Source organism: Molossus molossus, unplaced genomic scaffold (genome assembly GCF_014108415.1).
Source record: "Molossus molossus isolate mMolMol1 unplaced genomic scaffold, mMolMol1.p scaffold_m16_p_4, whole genome shotgun sequence".
NCBI classification, from domain to species: domain Eukaryota; kingdom Metazoa; phylum Chordata; class Mammalia; order Chiroptera; family Molossidae; genus Molossus; species Molossus molossus.
The window spans coordinates 20,097,656-20,119,388 of NW_023425377.1; the positions used below are offsets into that span (position 1 = coordinate 20,097,656).

The following is a 21,733-nucleotide window of genomic DNA, read 5'->3' on the forward strand; positions in this document are numbered from 1 at the left end:
GCCATATTGCTGGAAGTAGGTATCCTCTAGGTCCCCCTTTATAGACCATCAGAGTGCCTGTCATAATTGTCATGGACCATTAAACAATAATCATTTGTTTAATATCTATCTTTCTTTCAAGAGTGTAGTTCCATCAGGACAGGCACTAAGTCTGACCTGTTCAAAACTGTGGCTATAGCTCAGCCAACTGCCTCGAACACTGTAGAGCTCCGTGAAATGGAGGCAGAGGTGGCCCTGGGTGTTGTGATAAATGGATTAGGAATCCTTCTCTACACTTTTGCAAAAACTTAACCACTCCGCACATTTCCTTGAACCCTACCCTTCCCTAAAATGAGTTAATTCCTGTGTAATCGTTCTCATGTCTCACAAGTGACTTCATACTGTACTGTTTTTAGTTACCTTCTGTATAGATGATCCCATTTCAGTTCATCATCACCTTGAACCTGGGAAGGGCTGGGATGAGGAAACTGAAGGTAGGGAAGATGATATGTCTTATCTTCTGTGAGACAGTTAGTAAATCCCAGAATTAAATCTAGATGTTCTAACTTCCAATCTTAGCTGTTTGTGTTTAAGAGGATATTTGTTATATCTTTATCCACCTTAGCTGTTTGGAGTGAATATCAGAGCTTCCTTATGTGAAAGTAAGGTGCACTTGGCTTCTTTACTGAACTACTTGTTTCTTGCTAAAGAAATTAGTATCTAGGAAAGAACAGATGCTGCCATTCATTTGGCACTACTTTAATTTGCATAGGACTCAGACTACTTGATTTTTCATTTGGACAGTGTGCTTACGTTTCTCTTGTGACAGATATTACAAACCATCTCTGCCAAAGAATCCAGGTTTCTGGAGACCTCTGTTCGTGGCCTGGTTGAATGTGGGTGTGTCTGGTAAAGCATGGTGTGTTACAGATCACGGGACAGAGACACAAGGTTTATCGATGCTTAACACACTTGGAGGGGTAACACGAGGCATGGGGAAGAACACAGAGGCAGCGACAGTCATAGCAAGCTGAGGCCCCCGGGTCAATTTCCAACCTCAGGGCTGAAGATCTTGGGTGGCTGGAGTCTTCCAGGCCCACCGGTGTCCAAGAAGAGCCCTCTTGACCGCTTGCACTGTGGCATTGGAGCCATGTGGCAGACATAGCAGCTTCATTCCTGAGATAGGAAGGGGAGAGGGAGTAGCACGGAAGCAAATCTTGGCTACTTACCTCAGGGCGGACCCCTTGGGTGTCGCAATGCCATAGCCTTTGGAATCCAAGTTACCTCCCACCTTCATGGTGTCACAGGGTTTCCGCTGCTCAATGTACTCATTCATGGTGGACTCCAGAAGGTAGGCGTATTTGCCTTTGGATTTCCTCACTCGGATCATTCCCTCCTCTGTGGTCCGCACAAACACTGATGGTTCTGCTGACTTCATGTATGTCCACATCTTCTCAAACACGGCAATTTTTGACCTCTGGCAGAAAATGGGAACAAAACTAGAATTAAGCACTGGCTGCGCTTAGAAATGAGGTCGGCACACACACTAATGAAGAGCTGAGTGTAACTCGATCACACATTCATGAGTTGGATTAGCTCAGGAAGAAACAAATTATGAGTGATTGCAAAATAAGAGACTCTAATTAGTACTAGTAGATTCCAAAGTACAAATATCTTGCAAATACAGAACAAACAGAATAGCTCCGAATCTTCTAATTGCTGGTGAGTAATTATATTCCTGTTAAATATGGATAGAGTTAAGAAACTGGGGCTCTATGTGGCTTTGAAAGGCATTTAAAACCTACCTATTGTTCAGCAAGGCCATATTTATACAGCTCAGGAGAAGTGGAGAGCTGAATATCAGTGAAATCTGATTTCATTATTGGAGGGCAATACTGAAGAGTTTCAGGGTGCCAAGTTCCAGTCTTCCCATAATGTAAGACCTGCCTCTGAATGTCAATTGCTGTCTGATAAAGCTAATAACTTGGGATCCAACATTGTCCCCTGTTTATATTTTAAAAGCCTCTAAATCTAGCCAAAATGCTTTCCTCATTGCTTCTTGAACTCACTTTGGGACTTTGCCTAGTCTGTTTACTCCACTTGATACGCTGGTTCTCTCCAGCCACAGCCTACTCACCATTTCACAGACCTCAACGCATCCTATGTGTTCTGAGGACACCTCAGTTCCAAGGATAGTAGTTCTCAAGCTCTAGTGAGCACCGAAATTGTGTACAGAGATTGTAAATATGCAGATTCCCCTGCTCTAAAACTAGAGATAGTGATTCAACAGGTTCCGGGGGAGAGGGGGCTAGAATAATAAATCTCTTTCAGCAGTTCCCCAGGTGATGCTGGTCTGTATGGCTCGTGTGACCTTTACTTTGAGAAAGTAAGGAGACAATGTCCAGGTACTCACTGGATGGCCAAGCTTGAATGCGTGAATAGTGAGTCATTCCTACTTGTGTGTAGGTCTCAAGTCGGCGGATACAGCCAGAGGACAGGGGACATCCTCCCTTCTGTGGATCTTGCACAGAGTCTAACCTTGCACATAGTAGGCCCTTAGTCAGGGCTCACAGTTGAGGACCACAAGTAAACACAGTCATCTAACATAGTCTTTCTAAAGAGCATTCTTTCCCCAAAGGGTAGATGTATTTTAGGGATACTGAAGTCTGGCTTTTGGAAATGCTTTGTAAGTGAACAAATTTTAAACACATATAAGGGACTATTATATATATTTTAAAGAAAGTTACTACTAGAATCATGCAACTTATATAATATAATGGTTAATATATAGATTAAAGATGTATTTAGTATAAAATTATCATTATACATGTAAGAGGTCATTTTTGTTTGCACACAAATATCAGGTCTATTTCCTTGATATCAACATCAAGTGTTGGCCAACTATTGATATATAATTAAGTTGCCGTTTGAGCCAACTGATCCAAAGAGATATTTGGGTCCAGAAAAATTCTAGGTCTTCATGGAAAATTAATGGAAATAGTTACTGAGAATTTCAGGAGGCATTTGATAGAATGAGCTGTCAGATTTCAGTCTATAATTAGATAAATTAGATGATTTGTTTCACAGTGTGATTTACAGTCTGGAAAGGACACTGGGCTTGGGAATGAGGAGCCCCAAGTTCTAGTCTTAGTTCTATGGCTAACTTACTTCATCTCTTCCATAGAACTTTGGGTAGGTAATCTCTAAGTCCTTTGCTAGCTGGAAATATCTGATTCTTTATTTGAAGATAATTAATTCAAGCAAGAATGTCAATAGGAGAAAGAAGAGAAAAGTAAAGGGAGGGAGTTAAGGAAAGGAGGACCCAGAATCAATCATGGCATCTATCATGCATCGACTATTCTCTCACAGGAAACTGGGAAATGTATAAATTCAGTTGTGACCAGATTTTCAGATGATCTTCCGGGCACAAAACCAACCAAGCACACAGCAGGGCAATTGCAAGATGCAATTTGACCTGACAGGATGGCCACAGCAGGGAACTGGGCTGCTGACAGGCGGAGCTGAAGAGCCCTCTAGGCAACGATATGCAGAAAATTAATATGTTCTCTCAGCCTCACCCTAGTGCTCCAAACACCAAGGCTTGCTCATAGCCGTTTGGAGCAGACTCTCAGGAACAACCTCATCTCCAGGAATGCGAAGGCAGCGTGAATGGCAGGGAAGATTGGAAGCATACTTGGGGTATTTGTTCTTGGATCTCTCCTATCATCCGCAGCTCCCGTGGTCCTTCACACATCTTAATTAAACTGTTGATTGTGGATTAAGTGACTCTGGGTTGGGGCTGCCAAGAAGCTCGGGGCTGCCGTGGTGACTAGAAGCCAGATTTTTCAGAGTCTGTGGTAGAAGAATTCTTGTCTCCCTATTCTTTCCTTCTGCCTTCTGGGGTGGTGGGCGATCTTGACTCCCTACCCGCCAAAGTCCTGGTGGGATAATTCTCAAGGTCTGAGTCACATCGATGGAAGGGCTCATGGAACACATCAGTGCTCCTTTTATACAGGTAGAGAAGCTGAGGCCCATAGTATGGCAGTGAAATGTCCAATGTCACATGGTTTGTTAGTGGCAGAGCCAGGAGCAAAGCCTGGTCTCCTCATTGCACACCCGCTGCAGTCAGTTCCTTCCTTTGTTTTAGGCTTTTTATCTGACTAGCTGTGGGATCTTTCTGAGCCACATGGTTCTCTCCTAACAATGGTGATCACAGTACTCACCACACAATGTTGTCATGGAGATGATAGGAGAACAGAGGTAAATGCATAACCCAGCACCAGCACTTTGTAGGTGTTGTATAAGTGGTGCAATTACTACTCACAATTCAGATTTTACTTTACAGGAGAAATATCCAAATACATGGCTGGCTCAGTACCAGTTTCCCTTCCTACATACATGGCTGACGTTGATATCAATCAAGGAATATATTTTACACTGGGCCCAGATGTAACCTCAGAATCTCTCTCAACATAGAACTCCCGGCAACTACGACCTATCGGTCAGCATATAAACTACACCTATTTGCCACCAGTAAGGCCTGGTTAGGGCACAGAGCTTGTAGAATATATTAGGTTCTAGATTCCTAACATTTACTGTGGACAAGAGATAGTAATATGTCAATAGGCTTAGCTATTAACAAAGAATGTGGAAGTCCAAAGTCCCAGCTGTGCCTCTCATTAGCTAGGCTATGCTCATCTTCTTTTCTGGACTTTGGTTTCCCCAGCTAAAAAGAGCAGATTTAGACTAGATTAGTCTATGGGTCCATTTGGTAACCTGAGTGATCTTTATAAAAACATTTACCGGTTAATGATATCACCCCATTAGGTCAGCGTGGTTCAGTGGCAAGAATACTTGGGTTGGAATGAGGAAACTCATATTTAGTACTCATCCTTGACATTTGTATCATGAAGTACCTGAATCTCAATGTCTTATCCACAAAGTGGACACCATACTTCCTGTTCTGCCTTAGGTCACAGGTGAAGCATAAATGAGACCATGGATGTGAAAATGCTTTGGGGAATGTGACCTGCTATTGGGGATGCAGGCATGGGTATATAATGGGTGAGTGAGTTGGGTGGTTCCCCAACTGTATCAGTAGGGTCTGGGACATAAGGCTGGCTTTATGGACAAATATCAGGTATCTTCTTCACACTTTGGTTGTAGGCTAAAAAGGTTGGAGAATGGTTATGAGATTACAGGTGTTTCTCGTACTAACTGGTTGGGTAAGCCTGCATAAGACATGTCTCTCTCTAAAATGACAGACTCTGACCACGTGACTCCTCAGTTTCCTTCTTGCTCCAATATGTTGAAAATAGATGAGTTTAGCCTTGGAGTCTAGATAAGCCTTAGTTAAGACTTTGGTCCCTTCCCTGCCTGACATACAGGACATTGAGTGCCGGATTGAGAAACTGACCACATTATCCTGTTGGTTCACTCAGGGCCTGGGATTTGCTCCATGAAGTTGCAGTGAGAATCTGGGGAGACTGTCCAGGATCCCCACCCTCTTCTCTGAGGCAATGCAGAGGTTTGCTTTCTATTAGCTGGGTGACCTTGAGCAATTACTTTTACTCTCTGAGCATAATCAGCTATAAAATGGGGACAATATATCGCTAACTCACCTCTAATGAGAGGATTAAGGGAGGTGATGCATGTAGGGTATGCTTAGAACAGGACTGGATTCACAGTAAGTGCTAGGTAGTGGTAGCAACTGCTTGTTTGCTTGACAATACATTGTAGCTCCATGTGCTATTTGTTCAAATCTCAGGACAAACATGCCCAAAGTTCAGGGAACTGCAGGTTTTCCTGCTTTGGGGCATTTGTTTAAGTTGTTCCTTTGGCCTAGAATGTAATTAGCTGACCCAGATCAGACCTGGTTTCATGATGTCTAGAAATGTTACAGGTCTATTATCTGTGGCTTACAGACCCTACCCAGTTGCCCCTGCTGCCTATAAACTCATGGTCTTCAATGAGGAGAATATTTTAATTCAGTGGTCCCCTTCTGTGCAAATGCCTTGAGACCAGGGATATCCCTTTAAGATGGATCCCAAATGCTGCACCTCCCTGAGGTCCTAATGGTAAAGGGAGCCTCCAACCATTGTTCTTTGTTTCCCTTGTATTTTAGATGCCTCATCTCTTAGTCTCACAATGACACTGTGAGATAGACATTATTCTCCTCATTTCACAGAGCTACAGAGCGGTACAGGACGGAGCGGGGTGCTGGACCTAGGTCTGGCTGACCCTCAGTCTTGTGTGCCTCAGCTCTCTGCTCCTCCACCTTCGCTCGCTGCCTCCAGCCTCATGACATCCCCACCACCTCCACACCCACGTGTCATTTTCTCTCTGTCCTGACAGTTTTTAACAAGACCACCCATTCCAGTAACTGTTCCCCATGTACCATCTTCTATTCATCAAGCCTCCAAGGAGGGGATACAGAGGGCATCAGATCAGGACCTTGTCCCTAACTGATTCCTAATCAATTACTAACAAGACTGCAAGGTCCTTGCGGGGGCAGGGAGGGAGTCGTAGGTTGTGTCCTCAGAGAACAGGGCCTAGACTGGCATGTGTGAAGGGTCTGACTCAGTGCAAGAGCTTTGAAGTTTCCACCAATAAAGCAATGTAGCTTTCTCAGGCACCTGAGAAATGTTCTGAGTTCCCCTGACTTATGTTTAGTTAAGCAGTTGCCCTGGCTGCCTGTAATCTCATGCTCTTTAATGAGAAAGCCATTTTAAGGACAGTGGTTGTTCCCTTTTGTGAAAGTGCCTCGGGGCAAGGGGTGTCCCTACCCTGAAGAACTCCTTAGTGGATCCGGCTTCCAGCGTCCCGTACGCGATTTCCGTCTGCTTCGCTAGGTCCTCCGCACTCTCAATGGGTGACACCATCCTCTCCACGGTCAGGAAGGCGGCCAGGTTGGCTGTGTATGAGGAGATGATGATCAAAGTGAAGAACCACCAGACACCACCAACGATGCGGCCGGACAGGGACCTGAAGGCCAGAGGGAAGAGGTGTCAGAAGTACAGACAGCAATCCCAGAAGACAGGGGAGGGGCTGAGGGCCAGCCTGAGCCCGTCAGCAGACCTGTCAAGCCCTGTTACACCCTTCTCCTCTGTCAGCGAGATGTGAGAATTCAAATGTCAGAGAGATCTCCTCTGCATGGTGTTCCTCGTCATAGAGAAGGACCTGTGGGGTTGCCGTCCTTCAGGGCTGATAAAGCCCCTCAGGTACATATTCGCACTCACTTTCACACATACATATACGTCAAGACACATGCCAGCAAAGACAGGTATGCCAACACTTGCCACCCCAAACCACAAACACACATAAACCTTCTGTTAAGTGGAGTGACGTACAATAGTTTGTGCACACACGTATGAGTGCAAATGCACTTATACCCACGACCCACACACTTGACTATGTCCAGAAATGTTTTCAGACTCTCTTCTTGTTATTGCAAAGGCCGCTGAAATGATGGACTAGAAGAAGGGGAGGGAGAACACACTTTAAATAAACGAGAACAACAGTACCGCCGCCACTTTGGGGAATGTCAATGTGGGGGGGAGGCACAGTTCTCCCGCTATTACAGAGAAAGAGGATTTGGCCGAAATAGAAGACAAAGCATATTTTGTCTGGATCAATAGCAAATCTGACCATTATATGTGAGAAGTTTATCCTTACTCTTCTTAGAATTCTGTTCTCCTCTCTTAATGCCTAAAACAATCAAGAGAAACATGGCCAGTCAAGTTCCACTGTGCTCTTTTGGATTTAGCTAGTAGATTTCCAAGTTCCGAGCATCCGGCAATATCACAAAATGATTTAGATGTTTTATGGGGTGATTTTATGTGGTGGACAGCTAGGTCATCAAATTATACGGAATCATAAAGTGATCAAGTTATTTGCATTCCAGTTGCCCTTTCTATCCAGCTTAATTTTTTAAGGAAGTGTGATTTGGAGCAACTGTTCCTTTACGCCCTTTCTAACATGTACTCTGAGCCCCAAGCTCTGAGCCTTCAACAGGTGACAGTTCTTACCTAGAACCTAATACAGTGATACCTCGGTTCTCGAACATAATTCGTTCCAGGAGGACGGTCGAGAACCAAATTGTTCAAGAACCGAAGCAATGAAACCCAATAGGAAATAATGGAAACTGGATTAATTCGTTCCAAGCCCCAGAAAATGCCTATTTACTGGCCTAATTTGTATATAATATGTAGAAAAACATAAGTCTCAACAAGAAATAAAAGTGTACAGTATGTCTAAGGGTTAAGGGTTAAATTCAGTGTAAAGCGTGACTCTCTCCACAAAGCGTGACTCTCTCCACAAAGCGTGACTCTCTCTCTGCACTCACACTGATGACGCAAGCAAGGCGCGCTGGGCCGAATGAACGCCATTCGGCTCAACTCGGCTCATCTCGGAAGTTCGAGTTCCAAATATTTGTTCGGATTCCGAGACAAAAGTTTCTCGAATCTCCTGGTCGAATACCGATTTGGTCGAAAGTCAAGGCGTTCGAGAACCGAGGTATCATTGTACTTAACCAGAGAAATACCCAATCCAACCCCTGAGTTTTGCAGATAAAGGAACTCAAGAGTCCCAAATCACACTGACCCAGGAACACACCCAGGCCTGCAGGTTTATTATTATTATTATTAAAAACACTTTTTCTTTATTGATTTTAGACAGAGGAAGGGAGAGGGAGAGAGAGATAGAAACATTGATGAGAGAGAACATCTATTGGCCGCCTCCTGCATGCCCCTCCCTGGGGATCAGGCCCACAACCTGGGCATGTGCCCTGACTGGGAATCAAACCAGGGACCTGTTGGTACATGGGTGGATGCTCCACCGCTGAGCCACACTGGCCGGGCTGCAGGCTTTATCATTCCACATTGTTTCTAAAACCCTGGTTGACCCTTTCTGTGTTATTCCCATGTTCCTGTGAGCTCCACGGGGTTTCAGTTTCTTAGAGACTTCCTTTTCACGCTAGGCAGGCAGTGCTCACTCTAAGAAATCCAAAAATCCTTGTTTTGGCTTACTAAATGGAAAATAATGTTCCCAGATGTTTCCCATGAAGAGGGAACTAAGAGGAGGCTTGTTCAGAGGAAAGAGACCTGGAGAATGAAGCAACGCTATTCCATATGAAGACCAGCCCAGGAAGAAGGGGGCATTTACGAGAAGAAAAGACCTGAAGAGATGTGTTCACGGGAGTATTGATGTGAAGCTTGTACCATGTGACCTGACTGAGGAGCTTTTGACAGAAGTCCCAGAAAAGAAACACTAACTACATAGGAGGAAGATCATTTTGATGGGCAGATTAGGGCAACAGCGGTTAACCTTAGGGTGGGAGCGAGTTCTCCCATTTCTGAAGATGTTCAAGAGGTGGACCATCTGAACATCTCGTACTTGGAGCCCTCTCTCGGTTCTCCAGGATACCAAGTGCTGAGGACACAAATCTAAGCAAGACAGAGGGCAGGCGTCATGTGGCGGCCAGAGACCAACTTTGAAACCATAGGTAGAATAGTATGAATGGCTTCTACTGGGCAGTCAAACAAATTGAGATAGAGAGGCACAATCACTGTCCCGACCCCCCGAGGCTAGTATGCACTTGGAAACAAACATCACACCGCCTTTGGTATCCACTCCGGCGTTCTTTCCACCCTAGGAGGTGGCAAAGACAAGTGTCTAGGACTGTGCAAAGCCACTGCTGCTTAGCCAATTCTGGATGACATCTGAACTGGACTTCTTGCCTCCATTCAGCCCCCTCTCCTCCCATTCCTCTGCCTAATCAGTTCTCCAGGAGGCCACCTGCGTGATCTTTTCAAAAACGTTAGTTGTATCTGTTGCTTCTTTGCTTAAAACCCTTCAAAGCACTCCGCTTACATGTGGACTAAAATTCAAACTCCTTCATGATTCTTAAGGCCCAGTGTGGTCCAGCCCCTGGCTTGTTCTCCAGTGCCATCCCATAATATGCTTTCGGTACTCTTGTCACCCAGGACTTTGTTCGGTCCTTCATACTCCAAGGCTCTCACCCTTACCACATGCTGCTCTTCCCCCGGTCAATGCACCAACTCTATTCATGGGTCAGACCTCACCCCTACTCACCACTTTTGCAGCATTCAAATATTAAGACCCTCAGAGTCCCATGCAACTCACATCGCATTCGAAATCTGACATCTGTTTGTGTGACTGTGTGACAGTCTGTCATTCCCCCAAGACCAAAGCTCCACGAGAGTACAGGAACCTTTTAGTTCTTTCCTGCAGTGCTGTGTGTCCAGCACGAAGCACCCAGTAGGCCTCAATGATGAGTGGATGCTTAAAGCTGCTGCCTCTCTCATAACCTGGCAGCTCTATTCACATTGGATTCTAGAGACCAGGAATAGTTCCCAGGGCCAGGAGACTCCAACCCTGCTTATGGCCAGGATATCTGGAGTCGTAGCCTCAAACCAAGTGTCCAGGATGGCTACCTCCTCTTCCAACATTACTGAACCGAGAGACGCAACTGAGGTGGCCCAAGTGAGGGATCATCAAGTGAAGCTCAGAGGCCTCCCAAGAAAGGTCCAGGCCTGTGGCTCCTTCTTCCCTGTTCTCCTTTAATGAATATTCATCTGCTGGGTGGTGAGAACACTTACCCTGTATTGTATTCCCCATATCCCCACCAACTTAATGAAGAGACCAAAGAAAGTGTCTTTTGCTAACAGCCAGCCAGTGCCGTCTGTGGAATAACGAGGGCTGGGGGAAGAAGCTCTTCTAAATGGGACGTGATTTCAGTGCTTCATTTGCAGCTGATCCATGACAGGGGACCTTGAGTGTGAGGAAATCCCTCACCCTCCGTTCAGACCCAGTGCAGGTGGAGCTGGGTGTCCAATCCAGAACTCTGCATGTTCCCCGCTCCATTCCACAGGCAGGGAGCTAGAGTTGCTAGAGGCCAATGCTGCGAATGAGAGCTTCTGCTTTTTCACTAACCAGCCCCATAGCCTTGGCCAGTTGCCTGTCCAGCTTGGTCTCAGGCTTCTTCCTCGGAATAATGGGTGAGCCGACCCTACTTCCTGTCAGAAATGTAAACTCTCATAGAAGGACTCTTTGTTCATTCTTTTCCTTAAACTGACACAAGCTATTGGCATTAAAAAGGTAGAGAGGAAAGCACTTTGAAAAGTGCTATTGAAATACAAGATATTATCTTTATGATGATTATTCTCCCAGGGAGCCACAGGGCAAAGCAGTACTTTTCTTCGTAGGGGAAGGACAGCTGTGATTTGAATGCCTTGGAGGTCTGCCTAGTCACCTGAATTTTATTAGTCTTGTAACTTGGCATCGCTATTTCCAAAACTCCCTTATGTTTCCCCAGAGTTGGCTACAACTTAGATGGCTGTTGGACCCGTTACTTGAATTTTATATATAGCCTTATGGATGGGAAAGGGATGAATATCTGCAGCTTGTAGATGAAAGAATAACAGTGAAGAGATGTAAAGGGACTTTCCCAGGGTCACACAGTGAGGCAGTGGCAGAGCTGGGAGTAGAAACCCAGATTTCATGTTTTCTGTCCAGCACACTATCCACTACAGAATATTCCCTTCCTCACCAGATTCTGATTCATTTATAGATGGGCATGGACTTCCTCAACTCATGACACCTCTGTGGTATTGCATCACAGCCAACACTCACTTCTTATAAAGCTCAGTGGAACCTTTGAGATCCTTAGAAAGGAGTCTTACAACCAACTTCTCCACAGGATTGGAAAACCTGTTTGTATTTGTTTCTATATCTGCATAACAAATCACCACAAACTTAGTGGCTTCTAACAATACTCATTTATTTTAAATTTATCTTTATTGTTGAATGTATTACAGATGTCCCTCCTTTTTCCTTCCACTGACCCCTCCCTCCCCTCTCCTGTCCCCCTCCTGCCATTCACACACTATTGTCTGTGTCCATTTGTTAGGCATGTATGCATATAAGTTCTTTGGTTTATCTCTTCCCGCCCCCCCCCCCCCGAACCCTTCTATTTTTAGATTCATCAGTCTAACAACAAATTTGTACGTCTTAGTTCCTTCACCTTTTTCACCCATCCTCCCAATCCCCTTCCCATCTGGCAACCAACAGAAAGTTCTCTGTATCTATGAGATTATTTCTGTTCTGCTTGTACATTTTTTTTGAATTGTTAATACATATGTATTTATTGCCATTTCATTGTTCATATTTTTGTTGTTCTAATTCAAGAAGACCTGTCAACATTTCATATAATACTGGTTTGGTGGTGATGAACTCCTTTAGCTTTTTCTTGTCCAGGAAACTTTTTATATGTCCATCAATTCTAAATGATAGCTTTTCAGGACAGAGTAATCTCGGTTGTAGATTGTTGCTTTTCATCACTTTGAATATCTCTTCCCACTCCTTTCTGGCCTGCAAAGTTTCTTTTGAGAAATCAGCTGACAGTCTTATGGGAGCTCCTTTGTAGGCAATTGACTGCTTTTCGCTTGCTACTTTTAAGATTCTCTCTTTGTCTTTAACCTTTGGCATTTTGACGATGATGTGTCTTGGTGTGGGCCTCTTTGGATTCATCTTGTTTGAGACTCTGTGCTTCCTGGACTTGTATGTCTGTTAACTTCACCAAGTTGGGGAAGTTTTCTGTCATTATTTTTTCAAATAGGTTTTCAATTTTTTTGCTCTCTCTCTTCTCCTTCTGGCATCCCCATGATGTGAATGTTGTTATGCTCAAAGTTGTCCCAGAGGCTCCTTACACTATCTTCCTTTTTTAAAATTATTTTTTCTTGTTGTTCAGATTGGATGATTTTTGATTCCTTATATTCCAACTCGATGGTTTGCTTCTGGACTCCACCTACTCTATTATTGATTCCCTGTAAATTATTCTTTATTTCAGTTAATGCACCCTTCATTTCTTACTGGTCCTTTTTTATGCTCTTGAGGTACTCACTAAGTTCTTTGAAATTATCTCTAAGTTCCTTGAGCATCCTTATAACCAATATTTTGAACTCTGCATCTGTTAGATTGCATATCTCCATTTTGTTTAGTTCTTTTCCTGGAGTTTTGTTCTGTTCTTTCATTTGGGACATGTTTCTTTGTCTCCTCATTTTGGCTGCCTCCCAGTGTTTGTTTCTATATATCAGGCAGAATTTCTATGTCTCCTAGGCTTCCGAGGGTGGCCTATTGTAGTGGGTGTTCTGTAGGGTCCAGTGGCACAGCCTCCCCAATCACCCCATCTGTGCCCTTGAGGTATACCCCTTGTGTGGACTGTATACCATTCTGTTGTAATTGAGTTTTGATTGCTGTTGGCATGTCAGTGGGAGGGATTTACTCAAGCTGATTAGCTGCAAGCACTGTCTGTGCCCACTGCCCACTGACCTCTGACTAACTTGGAGAACAGCTGTGCAGAGGCCCATCACAAAGAGCAAGACTTACTTCAGCAGGGTTCTGGTACCCACTGAGTACACTCCTTGAGTGTAGAGGTGGTTCGATGGTGGTGTTTCACTGTGGTCTGAAGCTGTCCACTGGGTGTGCTGGCTCTCCGGGGCAAAGTCATCTACTGACTGTGTTCTACCTGGGACCTCCAGGCATAAGCTACAAAGTGATCTGCAGATGGCTGCTTCTTGTGCTGGGCTTGGAGGTGCCCAGGAAAAGCCAAGCTGTGAACCAAGGCTGGCTGCTCCTAGTGCCGGGCCTGGGGCCACTTAGTGAGAGGTATGGGGCTCGCTGAGGTCAGATGCTGCTTGTTTGAGAAAATTTAGGAAAATCAGAAACAGGAGATAAGACAGGCAATTCCTATGGTAATGCCACTGGAAACAGCTTGGGTGGGCCTGAAAGTTGGATGGGGCAGCGCCTCAGGAAATCACCAGGGTGGGGCAAACAGTGTGAGCCAGGTTGCTGGAATCCCAGATACGGTACCTGTCTGCCAGCTGCATGGGAGAAGGGCTCACTGATGGAACAACGGCCTCCACCAGCACATCTGTCTGGGAGAAAGCTGCCTCTCCAGCCCTCACCCCGCTGCCAGACAATTTTATTTTTTCCTGTGTCTCTGGTGCCTCTCAAGCTGCCTCCCCAGCGTTGGAGTGAGTCTAAGTAAGTCTGTGTGCAGGACCTTTAAGAGGAACTGCCTGGGACTCCAGAGGCCTCAGCCTCCCTTAGCCTCAGTTTCTGCTGGTTTTTACAGCCAGTAGTTATGGGGACTTCTCTTCCTGGCACTGGAACCCTGAGCTGGGGGCCTGGTGTGGGACAGGAACCCCTTACTCCTCAGGGAGGACCTTCATAGCCGAGGTGTCCTCCTGATTTTTATCCGCCACCTGTGGGTGTGGGACCAGCTATCCATGCCCCTCCTACCAGTCTCGATGTGGCTTCTTCTTTGATTTTGTAGTTGTAGGACTTCCATTCAGCTTGATTTCAGGTGGTTCTAAATGATGGTTGTTCTGGAGTTTGATTGTAATTTTGATGTGATTGTGGAGGAGGTGATACCACATTCACCTACCCATGATCTTGACCAGAAGTCAACAATACTTATTTATTATCTCATAGTTCTGTAGACAGAAGTCTGGGTTAGGGTGTCTAGATTTTCTGCTCAGGGTCTCACCAGGCTAAAATCAAGCTGATGGCTTGGAGTCCTTTTTAAAGTTCACTGGTTGTTTGTAGAATTCATCTCCTTGTGCGGGTGGGACTGAGGTCATAGTTTCCCTGCTGGCCGTCAGCCACCAGCTGCTCTCAGCTTCCAGGGCCCCTGCATCTTCAAACCATGAGTTTGGTAAATCCCCCTCGTTTTTGAATCCCTCTGACTTCCCGTAGCTGGAGAAAACTCTCTGCTTTTCAAGGGCTCATCTCTCTGTTACTCTTAAAGTCAACTGACTTGGGACTTTACATCTGTAAAATCTTTCATAGCAGTACCTGGCTTAATATGTGAACAACCAAAGATGGCATCTTTAGAATTCTGTGTGCCACACTACTTACTCACTCATTTCACAAACATTTCTTATATTGCAGGCACTGTTGGGCCACCTTGGGAGATAAAAGTGAATACACCACAGTTGCTCCCTTTCATGGGGAAGATGGGAAGCATAGCCTAGTGATTAAAAACATAGGCTTTGGGGTCAGATACCTGATTCTTGGTAAAGTGCTTAGCACAGTGTTTGGTGCATAGTAAGCAGTCACTAAAGTGATCACTATCTTATACAAATATCATTAATAGTAATTATAGTACTATCTTAATTATATGACAGGTAAGAAAGCAGCACCAACAGAACACAGAGGGCTGGCTAATTACCATTCTGGCAGAGAGCAGGAGAAGTTACCAGAGGAGGAGAAACATGTGCTAGGTTTTGAAGTATGAGTAGGAGATAAGCCAAGCGGAATAGTGCAGGGGTGGGGAGAAGGCTCAGTAGGTAGAAGTTGAAAGGAGGAGGTGAGTAGGACATCATTGTCTCTATAAACTTCCCAACCTTTGCCGCAGGGCACCGAGCAACCCCCTCTGTTTTCCTCTTCGCCATGGTCATTCCATTACGGCTTAACTATGCTGCTTAATGATTTAAGATGTTACTATGATGATGACTTATGGCACTTATTGATGAACAACGATGAGCCCACAGAAATTGGGAGGGCAGGCTGACTGAAGAGGTGATGACATCAAAGAGATAGGAGTTGGTGATCCACGGAAGCAGGGGCCGAAGGAGAGAATAGTGCTCAGATGACAGGTCACGCATGCCTTATGGGTGAATCAATTCCGACGTGGTCTGGGGACTTAGACTGCTGGCTGCAAGCTGTCTCTTCTTGCAAATATTTTTGCCTCTTGCCAACCAGAGGAAATTTGTTAACTAAATGTATTTTGATAATAATGTTGATAAATAAATGTCATGAAATGCATACTTGATGCTAATGGAAGATAGTAAGGATCTGATTGAACCAGTCTCTGGGTTCTAACAGGTTCTACAGGTCTTTTTTTTTTTTATGTAAAAAATTTTTTTTAAATTAATTAATTTATTTTTGTTACAGATGTTTCTCCTTTTATCCCCACTGATTCCCCCTCCTCCCTCCCCACCCTGTCCCCAGCTTTGTTGTCCATGTCCTTTGTTCATGCACACATGCATATAAGTTCTGTGGTTGGTTCTACAGGTCTTTAAATGTGTATTTCTTTTTTTTTCCTATCCTCACCTGAAGACATTTTTTTTTTCTTTCTCATTTATCTTCAGATGGAGCAGGAGGGAGAGGAGGAGGAAGAGAGAGAGAGAGAGAAACATGGGTGTCAGAGAGACATATCGAGTGGTTGCCACCCACATGACCCCCACTGGGGCCAGAGACAAACTGCAACCGAGGTATGTGCCCTTAGCGGGAACTGAACCCAGGACTCTCTGGTCTGCAGGCCGACACTCTAACCGCTGAGCCAAACCGGCCAGGGCTTTAAATGTGTATTTCTAATCTCGCAGTTTGAATCTGTTGCTCCAGACCAGGGGTTGGCAAACTTGCAAATGGCCAGGTAATAAATCTTTCAGGCTTTGCAGGCCCTCGGTCTCTGTTGTACTACTTGTCTCTGCTGTTGTGGTGTGAAACCAGCCATAGACACTACATGAACACATGCACACAGCTGTGTTCCAATAAAACTTTCATTACAAAAACAGACAGCAGACTGGATTTGGCTTGTGGGCCATAGTTTTCTGACTCCTGCCCTCAATCCTACTGTGAATCACAGAGACCGTTGATTTTAAGCCATAACATGCAAGAGTAGTGAAGGCATTTTTAAAATCATTTATCTGGTTATTAGTACCTCCACAGAAACACTCAAATAAAATGTGCAGCGATTCATTTAACTGTTACTTGTGGGTCATCCTCAGGGAGAAAGTAGAGGGTATTGGTCAAGAGAATGGGATTAAGTCTGGCTGGTGTGGCTCAGTGGTTGAGTGTCAACCCATGCACCAAGAGGTTGCCAGTTCGATTCCTGGTCAGGGCACATGCCCAGGTTGTGAGCCCAATCCCCCTTGGGGGGCATGCAGGAGGCAGCCAATCAGTGTTCTCTCTCATCGATGTTTCTATCTCTCTCTTCCTCTCACTTCCTCTCTCTGTAAAACAATCAAGGGGAAAAAAAAGAGAATGGGATTACGAGTCAGATAAGATGGAGTCCTGCTTTATTACTTATTGGTTGTGTCACTGGGCAAGTCACTAAATCTCTCTGTGCTTGTTTCTTTACAAAATGGAGGAATGGTACTAATTTAAGGGTGTTCTTAAGAATTGAAAGAAAATGCCTCTGACCCACCGCACAAGCCGGTATGTAGAGGGCGCGTTCAGGAGGAGGAGCAGACAGTGTGAGGAGCAATGCTGGCTGCAGTGGGGGAGGGGGCACTGTGGCCAGGGGCCTTCGGGAGAGCAGGTGCTTGGGGCTGGTGTAGGGAGTGGGAAGTCATTAAACAGCAATCAACTTTTGATCCCATCAACCTCCTCTCCAGGACATCTCTGATGAGGAGGTGGGTATGGATGTTCTTTATTTCAAAAGCATGTCCTGTCGTCCTCAAGAGGAAGGGGGAAGAAGGGATACCTCCTGTGTGTCCATTCAGGTGAGTGCAAGAGGTCACGGAGCTCAACTTACTCCTTTTGCCATCTGCTTCAAATGGCTTGTTGCAAAAAGTAGTGGAAACAGAGACAGGTGGCCCACCTCTAAATTACAGGGAGAAAAAAGTTCATGTAGACTAATTACTGAGCTGAGTAATTATGTTCAGAGAGAGAGAGAGAGAGAGACTCATCTGGTAGCGGGCATCCAGGTTCCTAGACCAGGGTAAATAGCTCTGACCAAATGCAACAGTTCCGCTGATGAGGCCCCTTCATCCAAGATGCTGCATCTGGGTGGCAAATCCACTCATTTGTCACCAGCTGCAAATCACTTGGCACTTCCCTGGCAGAGCTGGAGTGAGTCATTTTAATTACCCCAGCTGCCGGTCACTGTGTTCCCGCACTACAGCGTGGTGAGTCCAAGGGGTGGGGACCTGGGGCTGGACAACAGGGTCTAAGGAAATCGCAGTAATTTGTAAGCTAGTGTGCTGTTCTAGCATTGGCAGAGCTATGTTTCGAAGAAGGATGGTCTTTTGTTCCTACTTTCCCCCATTTAAGTTGGTCATGGGAGTGTAGGTTATGGCACAGTTTGCAAAAAAAAAAAGCAAAAAAAAAAAAAGGATGCAGATCGATTCATTCATTTTTAAACATTTACTAATTCTTTGCCTGGTTTCCACACCTGAAAGTGGAGATAATGAATTCCATCTCATGGATTGTGAAAATTCAGTGAGTAAGTCATGCCTTGCCCTTAGCACAGACACAGTAGTGCCAAGGTGTCACCTGTGATGATGGCGATAATTTCTTTTGGAAACGCTCTTCTTGACTTCTAAGTCCCCACACTCTCCTCAGGTTGCTCCCGTCATGAAGGTTTATCCTTCTTGGTCTTTTTTGTTGGTTTTCCCTTTCTGCTTAGTCTCAAGCTCTTGTGCCCAGAGCTTCACATCCCTGTCTAGACTCTGGCCCTGGATGTCTGCCTCCAGTCCCACAACTTATACGTAGATGCCGATAACTCCCAAATTCGGTCTCCTGTCCCTCTCCTGGACTGTAAACACATGTGTCTCACTGCCTACTTGACACCTCAAATCGGAAACATCCAAACCAAAATTCTTAATGAGCTCCCGCTGAAAAGCTCAAATAAATACAACATAAATGACTCTTCTCCATCTTTCTCACCTCAGGAAATGACACTACTTTCTCCCCTGCTGTTCAAACCAAACACCAGGAGAAACTGCTGGCTCATCTCTTTCCCTTGCCCGCTGCCCCAGTCTATCAAACCCAATCATCTCCCTCGTCCCAAATAACATCCTAGATACTAGGTATTAGTATCACATGTCCTTGCTGCTGCTTTTGTTCTTGTCCAACCCACATCCACGCAACAGCCAGAGGGATCTTTTCAAAATGAAATCGGATCATGTTCTCCAGCCCACTTAAAATCTGTCACACTTAGAAAATAAATCCAAATGTCCCACCAAGGTCAACCTGAGCTGGCCCACCTCTCGTCTTGTATTTCCTGCTCTGCCGATGTTTCAGCCTCATTAGCCTTCTGGAACTTCCCAGAACACACCAAATTCTTTCCCACCTCAGGACATTTGTTGTTTCCCCTGCCTGGGTCTCACCTCCCTGAAGTTGTCCCAAGCTTGCCTCCATCTACCTTGAGGTCTGTGTTCAAACATCACCTCCTCACTTACACCGCTGAGAATATTGTTTCTGTCACGTCTGTCTCACTCAGCTTACCTTGTTTCCTCTCCTTCATAGCACTTGCCAAAGCGTTCTTTACATAACAATGTGTCGATCGACTGACTAGTTTATGCATGTGCTATCTGTCTCCCTCCACTGAAATGCAGGTTCAGTGAAGGCAGGGCTCTTACCTGTCATTGGGTGCTGTATTGCTGGCATCCAGCATTGTGCATGGCACACAGCAGGTGCTCAGTGAACATTCACTAAATAAGTGAATGACTATACGACGTTATTGAAGGCTGACTACATATGCCAAGCCTGATGGGAAATCAAACGAATAGAATGAAAGTGATCCACACAGAAGTGACAGTGGTACCCGGGCTGGGGTGACCAGCATGGGGAATCACTGATTCAATGCTAAGAATGTGCAGAGGTGGGAAAAGTCATGTCCAAATGGGAAACATCGGGGACGGTGGCACGGGAGAGGAGACATTTAACTGGAAGGCTTTGAGCATTCTGAGATAGAGGGAAGGCATTTCCTGGAGCAGGAACAGCCTGTGCAATGTTGTGGAAGTGGGACAAGAATGTGAACAGATAAGAGTTTCACGTTGCCCAAAGCATACGAACCACCCAGTAGTCACGGTCTCTGGGAGCCTACTCAGAGCTGGATACTGAGGAAGATACTTGACACCCATTTTTGCAATCCTCCTCATTCTCTTCAGGCCAAGAATGCATGCATATTCCGTTGATCAATGAGGAAACCGAGGTGCAGAGAGATGAAGTCATGGTCACATAGCAAGTGCTGGGGCTTGAATGTGAACCCAGAGCCACTGACTTCCAGTGGTGTGATTTCACTGGACCAGGGCACCACCCTCATCGCTCATACTTTACCTTCTCAGGTTCTAAGCACCACTTACCCACAGTTCCTAGACACAAAGAAATACTTGGCACCATACTGATGTTAAAAATGAGACTTCCTCCACATATATTTTTGGGTTTAATTTCTTAGAAGAAGCCATTCTCTTTTTATAGCTAGCTGCCTACTGGCTAGCCCATAATGTCAAAACATATGGTTTCCTTGTATCCAGATAATTTGCTCCCATAATTTGCTGATCCGCCAGCTGGTTTCAGAAGCGAGATGAGCTCCAAGGGCCTGGGTCCCTGCCTCCTGGGGCCAGGTGAAGGCCTGGGTTGTCATCTGTGATCCAACCTAACTGGTATGTGAAGTCCTTAGAGTTGGCAGCAGATTTCAATGTGTGATGTTGTGGGCTTTTAGAAAAGAGACCCCAACCCATCAGCAAACGAGAGATAAAATAACTGTGCTTTAATGTTTGGTTCACTCCAGCACACGGCACATATAAGAGGGAGCTATTTCACTTAAAATAGCCAATTAAAAATCCTCCACTTGCCAGATATTTTTTTCATTCTGCCCAGTTCCCTGCACACTCAGGTCTCCCTTTCACGAATCTCCAACCAGGCTACCAGGGCAGCCCCGGAGGCAGGCACCTGTTTGTCTTCTCTGTCTCACCCGTTCCACCCCTCCCTCATTTCCTCAAAGGGACTCTCAGCTCTCTCGGAGACTGGTAGCCCTTCCATTGGTTGACCGTGCGATTTGGAACAAGGTAGTTCATATCTCTGAGCCCCGGCTTCATCTGTCTGTGAAATGGCGATGGCAACAGGAACAACCTAAAACCGTTGATGAGAGGATGAGCTGTGCTGTGCTTAGCAGAGGACCTGGACCAGAGGAAACACCTGGTAGAAGCAGCTACTACGACTCAGAAATGAAAGATGTCGTGGAAAGAAGGTTTCAGTATGCTAAGTGAGAAGAAGCAAGTTATAAAACAGCCTAAACTATATGAGCCTATTTGAAAACTCAAGTTTGGCAGAGATAAATGTCTGAGGGTATGTAAACAAAGATGTTATGGGAGTCATCCAGGTGGCTGCATCATGGACAGTCTTTCTTTTCCCATCTTCTTCTATTTTTTGATTTTCTAAACAAATACCTATAATATTTATAATATGTAGAAAGCCCAGAACATAATGGTTAAAATTATGGACTATGGAATTACCCAACCTGGGTTTAAATCCCAGCTGCTTTTTTAAATTGCTGTGTGACCTTGGGAAAGCAGCTTAGACTCTCTGATTTTCAGCTCACTCATCTATACACTGGAGATAATAGCAATGCCTCCTCATGCCAGCCATTAAGTATTGCTCTCTCATCACTAACTTGCTGGGTGGCAAGGAGTCAGGAAGAGGGAAGGACGGGACTGCTGTAGACAGGGACGTGAGGGAAGATCTCTCTGAGGGGGTGATATGTCAGCTGAGAGCTAAAGGTTGAAAATGATCTAGATGTATGAAGAATCTGGAGGGGCAACATTCTAGACAGAGGACACAGGAAGAGCAAAGGTTCTAGACCAGGAAGGGGCTTCATGTGTTCAAGGTTATTAGCAGCATTGGCTGAGTTTAGAGATTGAGGCAGGGACCAGATCAAGCAGAGTGACTGTGACTATATATTTTCCCATTGATTTTTAGAGAGAGTGGAAAGGAGGGAGTG

General features: G+C 45.2%; 1 protein-coding gene across 2 annotated transcripts in view; it reads right to left on the minus strand.

Moving 5' to 3' along the window:
* GRIA1 (glutamate ionotropic receptor AMPA type subunit 1) overlaps positions 1 to 21,733 on the minus strand; it is a 306,836-nt gene that overhangs the window by 44,246 nt on the left and 240,857 nt on the right. For both annotated transcript variants that reach the window (XM_036240090.1, XM_036240091.1), the window contains exons 12-13: positions 6,765 to 6,963; positions 1,209 to 1,456 (exon numbers count right to left, since the gene is read on the minus strand). In XM_036240090.1, coding sequence (XP_036095983.1) covers positions 1,209 to 1,456; positions 6,765 to 6,963 — 447 coding nt within the window. The remainder of the gene's footprint in view (positions 1 to 1,208; positions 1,457 to 6,764; positions 6,964 to 21,733) is intronic.